General features: G+C 34.2%; 1 protein-coding gene across 5 annotated transcripts in view; it reads left to right on the top strand.

The window, feature by feature from the left end:
- Positions 1-12,489, top strand: part of PSPC1 (paraspeckle component 1) — an 85,129-nt gene that overhangs the window by 32,367 nt on the left and 40,273 nt on the right. Inside the window, exons 7-8 of one of the 5 annotated variants that reach the window (XM_067562830.1) lie at positions 5,742-5,799; positions 10,496-10,665. The exons of 3 other annotated variants lie outside the window; for them this stretch is intronic. In XM_067562830.1, the coding sequence (XP_067418931.1) occupies positions 5,742-5,799; positions 10,496-10,665 (228 nt within the window). The remainder of the gene's footprint in view (positions 1-5,741; positions 5,800-10,495; positions 10,666-12,489) is intronic. One more of the 5 variants, XR_010922571.1, reaches the window with a different exon arrangement.

The following is a 12,489-nucleotide window of genomic DNA, read 5'->3' as shown; positions in this document are numbered from 1 at the left end:
CTCAACTACTGAGGGCTCTTCACAGGCTCTAGATTGGGGAGTGAGGGAAAGTTCCACAAAAGTGAGTGATGTCCCCCGTGTACCTCCCAGAATAAAACATACAGGATGAAGAAGCTTAGCATGGAGGTTTCCTTGAAAGTGATAACTTACGAGGAATGATGATTTCCTCTGTAAAAGTGAAGAACTAAATAACTTTTACTGGTTTTTCAGCTATTTCTGCCCACCTGATTTTAAGAAAGTTGTTACATTTCAATGCTCTCTCTCTCATCTATTCATATATAAAACACTTAGGCCAGATTACTAATTTACTAATGCATCTTTTTTCCCTTAAAAAGATCAAATTTTTTTTTTGGCCAACAGTTTATCTTTACCATTATTACTAACATTACTAATGTTTTTCCTAACATGAAGATTTCATGGGGTTACTATATGTGCATAATTTATATGAAATGTACATTATTTGTTATAGCTTTTATTGATTTGATTCTTGCAATATCAACATTTGCAATAGTTTGTAAGTTGGTTGAATTTAATACTTAAGGACAGGCTTGGCAGAATTCGATTTTTAATATTTCATAATTTCAGCAGATAATAGCAGTTTATTTGTAAAAAAAATTTTTAGACTTTGGTTTAAATTTTTACAGTTGTGAGAAATTCTGGTGGGGATGTCAGACAATAATTATTTAATGACAATAGACATTAAAATTCAAAAAGTTAAAACACAAATTATCAACATCACATGTCAAAACGTACAAAGTATAAATATCCTTAAATCAAACTCCAGTAAGTTTTTAAACAAAATTTTTCTTTGCTTATCTGTAAACTTTGCTTATCATTTATGGAAATATTTTTCATCCGTTTGTGTATGTATGGTGAAATCGAAATTTACCAGCATTTACTGATAAAAATCTAATCCTTCCAAGTCTACTTTTTCTGTTTGGTCTTAAAAGCTGACTTAATCTAAAATTTGGTGTAATACAACGGTTAATATTTGCTGTTCTGTTACCAACAGTGTGAGTTGAGAGGAAGGGAATGACTCCTTTTTAGGAGCAGTTGCACGAAAATAGAATTTATGTGCTGCCCAAGATGGTCTCTGGAATGGAGTAAATATTGCTGCTCTACACTGAAATATGGAATGAAAGGAACTGCAGCTTCTCAGTTGGTCATTTTCCTTCTAAACAATACATGCTAGTGCACATGGGAGTATAGTCCAATCTTATAATGGAATATAGGCAATTTTTTCCAGAGAGTTTCTTTTAAACTTGGTGGGAGATACGGAAGTGCTAAAGATCTGTGCTTATCTGACACAGTAGTTAAATTCCCCTCTGTGGTGGAATGAATGCTATTACCTATTTAACACATCAAATAACTTTACAGTGAGAAAAACATGTCACAAGTGTTGTTTTGCTTGAAAAATTAAAATGGTCTGCTATTTTTGATAACTGCATCCATGTTTAGAAAAAATAACTTTTATTATAATGGATAACATTTAAATTGACTTCATAGGAAGTGTTTTGGGACCAGAATTGCAGTGTTTCTTTTTAAATTCCCTGCTTTTCGTTTTGCTACTCTTTTGATCACTAATCTCAGCTAGGAAGATGAATGATTGGTCTTAAATGAAGCAAGATTTGCATTCCATGCCAGAGGGTGCTGAAGAGAATTACATGGTCTGTCTTCTGATATAAACCCAATATAAATATTACGTTATTGGTATTCTTGTTTTCTGCTATTCAATTATTCAGCAGCATATTCCATTTAAAAAGTATTGCTATTTACATCTTTATTATGATGAACAAGGTAGCATATGCAGACTGGATTTTTTGTGTGACCCGTAGGCTGCTGAAATTGGAAAACAAATTCCTAGGAAAAAATGTGGTGATTACATTGTTTTGTCTGTATCTTAACTCTTTTTGCATTCTGATGCTTTTTTAATACAAGAGGAGAAATGACATCTGATGATGATAGAGATGCTTCCAGCCCTCATCTTAACAAATGTCTCCCCTATAACTCCTAATTTCATTAAATTTTGTAGCAATTGACTTAAATTGACTTCTTTTAATATTAAAATAATAATTTTATTTAAAGAAATGTGTGTATATTTTAAAAGATTCTTTGTGTATTTAGCCCAATGGTACTGATATTCCTGTCGTTATAAGTCTTTTTTTGGTAATTAATGTAGAATAATGGCAAGCTGCAAGTAGATTTTAAGTTGTATATGAGGGTACACATTTGGTACGTGTTCCAGGAATTTTTTGTAAAAATCTTTTTAAAAAATGTGGGGGGGAAGAGTGCATAACATTAACATTTTATGAAGATATACAAAATTTGAATGCAGGGAATACAATTTAATGCTATTCTGTGTAGCTTTAACTTCTACATTATTGAAATAAGAGAGTCAAAAGCCTACGAGAGAAACTCACTTGTTTTGGGTTCATGTTACTTTTACAATGGCCCAGGATTTAAACACCATAGTTGCTAACACATCAACAAAGTTTTCTAGGGACATATTTTTCAAGTAAATTGGGGCCACTGGAGGTTTGTAGTTGCATTCTATCATGTTTAAAATTATTTTCTTGGGAGCATGAGAAAGGCAGAAAAGAATGACTTACCATTTGCAGATTTGTAGCTAAATCCCTCCAGACCCTTGGTTTATTTGAAGAGTTGTCCTTTGAAAATTGTGTTGCTCCCTTCTGTCCCCATTATTCATCTGTGCACTCCATAGCTCGTGCTATGCTCTCCACGGTTCAGCCTTCTCTTCCTATAGCTCCTTACTTGTAGTCTTCCATGACTCCCTGGGTCCCATAAGATTGCACATTCTGGCCTCTCCCAGTCTCTTGGCTTCTACCTCAGCTTCTCAGCCCTCTTTTCCTCTTCTGACTTGGGACTCCTATCCCATGCAGGCACTTGTCTTGGCAGCTCACATGTTCCTGCCCACCATTAGGTCTTGGTATCAGCTGTCTCCAGGTTAATCCCCTGCTGTAAACAGCAGAGAGTTGGCTGCAGAGGCTGGAGCTGAGAAAAGGACAAGCCGTCCAGAGAGTTAGAACAGGGGCCAGTGATCTGGAAAGGAGCAACTTATCCTGCTTCTGTACTGCCCTAAGATATTCTGGGATACCATTTATGTGGGATAGATTTGTTGACTCTCCTGGCCAAACCCGGACTGCTCTCAGTTATATAATTCAATAGGTGGTCTTATTTGGAATACATGATTTTTGAGGATAGTATGGCTATTGAGAATTAAATCAGTCAAGCCATAGAGTAACAGTTAATATTTAAGTGAATTTTTGTCATGTTAAATTGCCTCCTTTTGGCACATTAATGTGTGTTTTGTGTCCTTGTGTGTTGTTTTTGAATACCTCACAAAACAAGTGAAGAGAATGTCCCAGCTCTGAAGAGTATAAAAACTAAAATTTAACAAGACACTAAGAGTTTTAACCAGACAAAATTGGAGAAGATGGAAGAATAGATTCGTTGAAATGGTGGCAAAAAAATGGACATGAAACAATTTGCAGGCAGATGTTGTGGTTCTTTGGTCTGCAACTTGAAACATTCTCTTCTTAGAAGTCAGCAGCAAAGCTAAAATGAAAGTTGAATAAAGCCCAGTAGTATGGGTTCAGTATTCTTACTGACAATTTTTTTTGTGGGAGATGAGGGGGAAGACCAACAAAAAACTGGTTATCTTTGGATATTCACTATGGTTTTGGGTGTACCTCAGTGTTCAGTACCATTACAGATTGCATTTACTAAACTGTATCTGCATTTGGCCCTGGCACAGCATCTTTCATCATCAGACTTGCTATGTGCAATGAAGTCTGAAATGCTGTAAATTCTGGTCTTGCATGCTGTGGGACTTGGCAATGTCTCATACTAGGTTGTGTGTAGGAATTCACTTGGATGTTGCTGACTTCCAAGTTTGTCTTTAAGGGCAAAAGAGATGGGTTGGGATTGGTAATGAGATGTGGATCATTTCATTTCTAAATCACCTGCTTGAGTTTTAACCGGCATGTGTCAGTTATAACTGTCATTTTGTGCTGGCCATTTTGTGGCCCCTATGCAATACATTGGTAGTCGAAGTCTAGTTCCTAACAGACAGGTTACAAAACAAGAAATATCAATATGATTGGCACAAATTGACATCCCTCCTGGCATTTTCTCATATTAGATTAAGGATTGAATGGGCACAGAGACTGAACTACTCTCTCATTCCTTGTGGTGATCTTTGCCTGTGAGGATTGAGGCAGAGCAATGTGGAGAAAGTTGCTCTACATTGCTTCTGTGGATAAATGATTGACATCAGTGTTCTGGGATATGAATGGGCACCTTGTAGGAACACTAATTTTGCCTTTTTTTAAAGAAAGGCAGCAATCATTACAGGGGAAGGGCCAGGAGGAGGTTTGGGGCTCCAGAGGCTGGTGATAGGGATATATAGGATAAGGCTGGAAGATGGTCCAAGTGGTCAGGAGAGAAGGGTAATAGCTTCTGCCCTTAGGACAAATGCTCATTGATCAGTCTTCTGTTCCAGTTACGCAAATCTGCCTACATCCTTTAGTGATGAGCACCCGAACTCTGTCACCTCACTAAATCATGATTCATTCAAAATAAACAGCCAGATCCTTCTGCTCACATCATCTGACAGGAGCTGTCAACCCAAATCCTGCACTTTCCAAATTAGCCTGAACTGCCAGTGACAATTTCCTGACTTCAGCTAGAACTCCTGTTTGCATCCTGCCCATAACAAGTTCCCACATCTGGACATCATTACAAAAATAGTGGCTTGTACTATTAAATGTTGATGATTCCTGCATTATAGCATCTGAAGTCAGCAATTTTTGAAACCTTCATATTATTGGGCGGCTAGATCATAATTAGGTTGCATGTAGACAGTTCTGTATTATGAAAATGAAAACTGTTATAATAGCTAATGTATGTTGACTTAATTACTATTTACATTTAAATTCATGTTGCAAATATGGGAGACTGAACAGCTCACTGATATTAGCATTTAATTTCTGTTGCGAAGACTTTTTTTTAAAAATTGGTCCCTAAAGTTAGAATCCCAAATCCTTCTTAATAAATGGACTGGTTTTCAGAAGGTAAAATACATCCTTGAATATTTACCTACTGTTTTCATCAGATACATTTCTCTTTCTGTTTGTATGTAACTTATTCTCAAGAGTCATGCATGTTTGCCAAGAATATGTTTACATTTATGGAATCTGCTTTCCTCATGGAAAAAATGCTAGTTGTCTGTCACTTGATTTTTTTTTCTCCTTTAAATGTGTTGATTGGTTTCATATTAAATTGTGTGTGCTATTCTTTCAGTATCTCAGGGAATCTCAGGCTACAAGGCATTCAGACCTCTCAGCCTGATTTAAAAAAAAACAACCTTTTGTTTCATTTTTTTTAATGATAGAGCATATTATTTTGAGAGAATACGCTAAAGCAGTAGTTACTTTAGCAGTATTAGACCTCTATTTCTGTTCAATTAATCTTCTCTGTGGGATTTATATTAGGTTTAAGGGAAACTTTTAAGAAGACACATGCATTCTTCTCCTGTTTAATTAATATCAAATAATCCCAATGCATATCAATTGGAGAATATATTTAATTTTATTTCTTGTACTTTTTCTAAATATGACTAAAGAGAATAAAACTTTAAACTCTTTGCTTTTTTTTTGTAGTAAATGGGAATGTTAAAGTAATGATGATAGGTTGACCATGAAAACTATGTTTACTTTCAGAGAGAACAGGAAATGAGAATGGGTGATATGGGTCCTCGTGGAGCAATAAACATGGGAGGTAGGGATCTGAAGCAAATAGGCTTCTGTAATGTAAGACTACAATTCTTTGGGACTGTACATGCTACTTATTTGTATTATACATTAGTGACGAGCTAGTCACTATGATAGGCAATATAAAATCTCATCCATTTTTTCTAATAACTGATTCTTGCCTTTCTATTTACTGTACTTGCATTTTATTATTTTAGTCTTTGTGTGGGGAAAAAAATTTCATATTTACAAAGTAGGAAAACATGAAAAGGCTGTGAAGATGATGTCCTGGAAAAGTTGTTTGAAAGAAAACATGAAACAGTTTCTGTTAATACGTCTTGTGGGGGGGAAAATCTTTTGTATCTGAATACAAAAGTCAACTATGATGTATATTTAATTAAACAGATTTAGAATAGTTCTGTTCATGGCTTTATTTCTTGGTGATATGTTACTTAAGAAGTTAAATACTTGTTGGGGTCTAAACTTTAATAATTTTATCCCAAATAATTGCTGCAAATTGTCTTGCAGTTTTATAGTTGCACTCAGTGATATTTTCACTGTTACAAACCTGATTTTATTAACTGAATGTTTAGACTAAAAATAAACTATTTGTAGATATAGTGTGAGTTATCACCACTTATATTTCATACTGAATAGTCAGTGTGAAAAAATGTTCAGTTAGACTAAGCAGAATATCTGTTTTTAAACTACACTAAAACTCAAGTAGTGTATTTCTTGAAGCAATTGTTAAAATATATCTATATATTATTAATGAGCTTCATAATCTGATTAAAGCAAATATTGAAATAAACTTGAAGGTATTTGATAGGGAATAAAATTTATACCTTTTAAACTTTAAATTATGTATGAACCGTATATAATTCATCTTACGCCTGTTAAAAAACTCAGTACAATTTAAATTGCTTGACCACTGTCCTACAGGCCTAGCATAGCTTCAGTTGCTTGCTTGGCTATTCTAACCCCTGTAGCATAACATCTTCCAGTTAACAAAAATAAATAAAACTAAATAACCTTATAAATGTATCAGTGTCTGCATACTATGGCACATAATAAGACAAAATACAAATACTGTATGCTTGCAGCTGCATAAAAATAACAATAATAAAAACAAGTTATCCTTAAACATCTGGGAGTACACTGTTTTATTGCCAAGAGGCATACTTTTACTCCGCCCTGCCTATCACCAAATGTTGTTTTAACAACTCCAATTATCATAATAAAAATAAAATATAATTAAAAATAAAAACCCAATATAAATAATTCACATAGAATAATAAAAAAATATTTATAAAAATATTTAAAAATCACCACTTAAACAAAAAAAAAAACACTCCAAAACCTAACTCCACAAAAATACTACTAGTTAAACCAAAAAATCCACTAACTCCCTAACAAAGCCATTCCTATATACAACCTTCTAAATAATTACTTAACTCTCCAAATTTAATAAATATAATATATTATAATTAATTTAAAACTTTATATCTAGCTAATATATTTATAAAAAATCTTACATCTTAAACCTTATTAATCTACAAATCAAACATACCATATCTCACTAATATCCACACTAATCACAAAATATCCAGAATCAATGCTTTTTAATACCTTTCAAAACTTGGTGCAGAAATATTTTTCATTTTGAAAATAAGCTGTTTTTATATCTTTTCTATTGTGCTTGAGAAACTAAATTTGACAAGTATATTCTAAACTTGAATTATAGGTTTACATTAATATCCAATGACACTTGTGTGCTCCTATCCAAGTTCTAAATTTATTAGTGGCAATATTGTCACGTATACCAATAGAAACAAAGATTTAAAACTTTAACATAGCCTAATTTGTGTTTAAAAATGTATCCTCCAAAAAATAAGAAGAAATTCAAGAAAGATGTAGTCCAGAAAAAAATGAGCTAGAAATGTAACACATAATACCATTAGTCTTGGATCTAATACTCAAAAGATTGAATATATAATTACATTTTAAAAGGGATTCTGTTTATGATTACCATCCTAAATATTCTTCAGTTTCTTAAATAAGAGCTATCTTAAATAAAACCAATTTATTTCTTGATATTATACAAAACATTTTATTTGTACCCATGCAACTCCAGGCTATGCATTCTTGGGTATAAGTGTGCTCCTAATTATATACATGGCCTTATTTTGAACAGTTCAGATCCCTTCTTCTTTCCTTGTCATAGCTGTAATTGTTAATATAATCAATTACATTGTTTTCCATTGCAGACTTGTTTGGCAGACTTCTATGCCATAGCTCCCCAGTCATAAGAGACATTTTCAAAATTTTAAAACAGAATGCTTGGATCTTAAAGTTAGTGTTACATTGACAGCTGATCATTATTGTAAAAGAAAAAAATCTATAGCAAATGAGTGTGCACACAGTAGTGTTGGTTCCCTCTCGCATATGTTTTTTAGATTAACTTGTCTTAAATACATTTTATAGCTGTTTAAAAAAAAATCCAAATTAAATTTTAAGAAGTAGTCTGAATAATTTTATTCATTGACTTATTTGGCACTGGCATCATCTGATCTGATCTTTATTTCCATTAGGAGAGTAGCTGGATGCTTAAAAGTTAATATTTAACTTGTCTGGCTGGATTAGAAATAATTTTATAAAGAGAAAGCATGTTGTGTGAGGAGGTTTTTCTGCTACTTTAAAATCTCATTGGGGCGGAGGGGGTAAGCAGAACTTCCAGTGTTGTAGCCTATACACTCTCACAAGTGTGTGCCCATATAAAAAAGAATGAGTCTGTTTTCTTAGTAGTGCTGCATAAGTGATGTTCTGTGCTGAAACCACAGTCCTAGTTGTGTAAGCACCTATCGAGTCAGCTGTGATACCAGCACTAAGCACTGCCATCATGATAAGCAGTGTGCTGCTGCTGTCGGAAGGTGCATGTGTGTACCTGTTAGGACTCTAGCAGTAGTATTAGCCCCTCTCTCATATCTTTCATATTTGCTTCTCTGTAATGGCAAGAATTAGCAGAGCGTCCATGGTATGCTCACAAGGGTGGACACTCAGAGCAGGCCGTTCTTATGGATGGAGACATCTGCTCTCCATCCCAAGAATTAGTCTTGCTCATGGATGAGTGAGGAGCTCCTTACACCCCTCCTACCCCTGCCCTCCAGTGCAGCTTCTGTCTGGGTCTGGAAGACATCTGCCATTGTTCACATGGAGGAACAACCCTTCAGAACAGCCATGAGTTTAGATTTTTATTTAATTAAAGACTAGTGCCTCTCCTCCAAATCTTCTAAGTCCTGTAGCACTTATCCCTAGAACCATAAATCCTTTTCAAAACCTGTCCCTCCAGTGGAACTACTACAGAGGGTTAGGGGAAGTCTGATTTTAGCACTCGTTTAGTATCAGAATCATACAGATACATCTTTGGGGGCAGTGGTTCACTAGTTGATCACTGTGATAACCAAAACTCTGGTAATACCACAGATGAAGTGTCATGTACATATGTATAGTAGTATCACTATGATGATAGTCCAGAATGACCTATTTACAGTGCTGCATTGATTATCACCTTTCATGTTACAAAAAAATTATAATCTAATGAAGTTTGGGAAGAACTTTACTAGATATTTTAGTCCATCCAACATGTTTGATCTGTGGATTTTATTCACATACTACAGTGATGGACATGATGTAAAACTGTTGATTGATTTCACATGGCATATTTTCTTCTGTTTCGTTTGTCAAAGAAAATGGATACATATACTTGGCTGGACAGGATGGATTGTCCATCTGAACACTGTTCCATCCCCAGCTTGGCTTTGGATTTTTATTAAATTACATCTCATAAATCTAACTTACATACCCAAGTTTTTCTTCCTTATAGTGCAACCTTGCAAATGTATACAGTTAATCTTTATCTGCTGATTAGTTTAGTTGGTATTGACAAATGAATCCTATTTGGTAGTTGAATTTTTATTTATGTAAACTTTCTGTCCACTTCAGATTGCTGTTCCTTTCATTTTTTTCTTCTTTTTTGCATTTTACTGTTCCAACAATAGATCGAAAGTTTGAATGGTGCAGTATTAAATGTTCCATTTCTTTTGGTTATCTTTTTAGTTTTACTATCAATTGACGTTTATAATATTAGCTATAAATCTCTTTTTACGGTTCTTCTCTTAACTTTCCACTATCCAATACTTCAATAACAGACCACATTTTAAAAAGAATTGGAAACGTAGGTTTTCAGTATTACAATTGATTTGTAATATGGAATAAAGTGTTGCCTTTTCTGATGTAAGGTGCTTGAAACTTAAATGGCCAAGTTGTGTAAAAGTTGGCCAGTTGCAAAGTGACTAATTTTTTTGTCTATTGTAATTGTGTATGTTACTCACAAAATATGAATACATGTAGTAAATTTTGGTGCAAAACCTGTAGAACTACGTTTAGTTGCATACTTTGAGGTTCTCAAATTAAGGGAAGAAAATATTTTCATTCAGAAAACAAGTTGTAGAATAAAAAATATTATTTGAGCAATAATTTGAAAATGAAGATCAGTTTAAAAGTAGATTGAGATAAATGTACAGTCTCAAAGAATAAAAGCAACTTTTATGTTTCAAGTAATGGAAGTCTTGTATAGTTGGTTTCTTAAATATTATAAATTGTTTGTTTATTGCTTCTTGTAAAATTCAGATAGGACAGCTCTAAGTATAGATTGTTTTGCATAGATGCGTTTAGCCCAGCACCTGCTGGTAACCAAGGTCCTCCTCCAATGATCGGTATGAATATGAACAACAGAGGAACTTTACCTGGCCCTGCAATGGGTCCTGGTCCTTCCATGGGACCAGAAGGAGCTGCAAATATGGGAACACCAATGATGCCAGATAATGGAGCAGTGGTAATGTATCATTATAAAACTTAATTACTTTGAACAGTTGTCATGTCTCATGGCACATCTTTTGAACCAAAGGTAACTTCACACTAAAGTGATTTGATAGTATCACGTTTTTATAATTAATGACAATACTTACCTGAAAACATTTTTAGGAAGTTTTAAAAAAATGTTTGTCTGTTAAAGGCAACTGATAGGTAAATTTTTATCTGCTTAAATTACATTTTTTCACTTGAAAATCTGAGGATATAAACTAGGAATATTGACAATCCAAAATTAATCATTCCTGTTCCAGGGGGCAAATTATCTTCAAATGGAAATGTAACTGTTAATGGACCAGTCTTCTAAGAAATAGTCTGGGCATTATGAACCTTAGACTAAAATGTGTCACTTGAAGTAAAACTGAATGTAAAATCTATCATCTAAAAATTTAATATTTTGGTAGATTAAATTATTTTCTTATAGGGCAGCCTGCATGTGTTAAATATACTTAAAACACTATTTTATGTTACCTGTTCTCTATTCTTAGTTATGAAATTAAAATGTATTTATTAATTTTACTCTGTTATGAGACTTATTTTTAAATAACACTAAATACAGTTGTGATTAAAGATGTATATAGTGTGAAGATATCTTTGTGGAAAATACTTTTAAAAATTATTTTAGTGTATAAACACATTATTACAAGGGCACAGCATAAAGCACTGGGAAGTGTTATGACAGTTATTACATATCATTGTAGAATAGTTACACCAGCCAAAATTGTGTGGGATGATTGCTGACCCAGGCAAGGAAAAGTCCTATTGCCCAGTAGTTCAAGGTGACCAAAAACCTGGTCTGGACAGTTGGAATTTACTTACTGAACAACAGACAAGCTCCTGACCTGCACTTAAAAGGGATAGTTATCTTGGCTTTGCCCATCTACCCATGAACCTTCTTTTTCTAATATCTTTTGTAGAGAAACAGCCATCTGTTTTTTAATAACTTTTTAATGTTACATATTTTTTGTGTTTCTGGGTGACTGCATGTCTGAGGGGATGTTCTGGTGGTGATATATGAAGAGTAGAACAAGTAACTTACACTATTTCCTTATTGCACTAAAACATAACTAAGCTTTTTCTTCCTCTGCCTCCTTAAAGGAAAATTAACATGAGGAAACAATATATCAGTGTCTCAACAGCTGATTTGGAGAGGTAGCTGCTGATAAAAATACATGCTCCTTGAATATCAGACTCAGATTTTTTGCTTAGTGCATAATGTGCACCGAACCTAATCTTTTCTAGTGAGAATGGAGAACCTTCTTGCACCTTCAGGACTTTAACCAGCCGTCTCACTGCAGCCAGCTTATTCCCTTAGTACTGATACCATCTCTTGCAAATAGCTCGCTTTCTTTTCCATGTGACAGATCAGCGTAAGAGCTGGTGAAGAGAGTAGATACTCTCATCAAAATAACAGACTGTTGCTGATAACTACTGCACTGATGAAATGGGCCTCCTGCATGTGCCAAAGATTTGGCTCATTTTGATCACTGAAGTCAGCCTCCCCAAACTGACTTTTTAAAGAGGAGAGCAAAGGAGATGATAATTGTATTAACTATTGCAGTGTTCCAGCAAAACCGTTGAACACTGAAAAGTCCTTATTTTGCTTGCTCAGCTCACCTCTGGAACACTCCCTTAGGGTTGCATCAGATCAGAAACGGAAGGCAGTTTTGGAAAAAAATATTAAGATTTTTTTCTAAAAATGGTAATTTCAGATATTGACATTTAAAAACTGCTGGATATAATGACACATCAGCTTGACCAGCCTAAAACTGAAAATTAAAGCTGAAAA

Source organism: Emydura macquarii, unplaced genomic scaffold, assembly GCF_026122565.2.
Source record: "Emydura macquarii macquarii isolate MOO-44397 ecotype Brisbane River unplaced genomic scaffold, CSIRO-AGI_Emac_v2 contig_2473, whole genome shotgun sequence".
Taxonomy (NCBI): domain Eukaryota; kingdom Metazoa; phylum Chordata; order Testudines; family Chelidae; genus Emydura; species Emydura macquarii.
The sequence above is the reverse complement of the archived record's forward strand: the minus strand, read 5'-3'. Positions and strand labels throughout refer to the sequence as shown.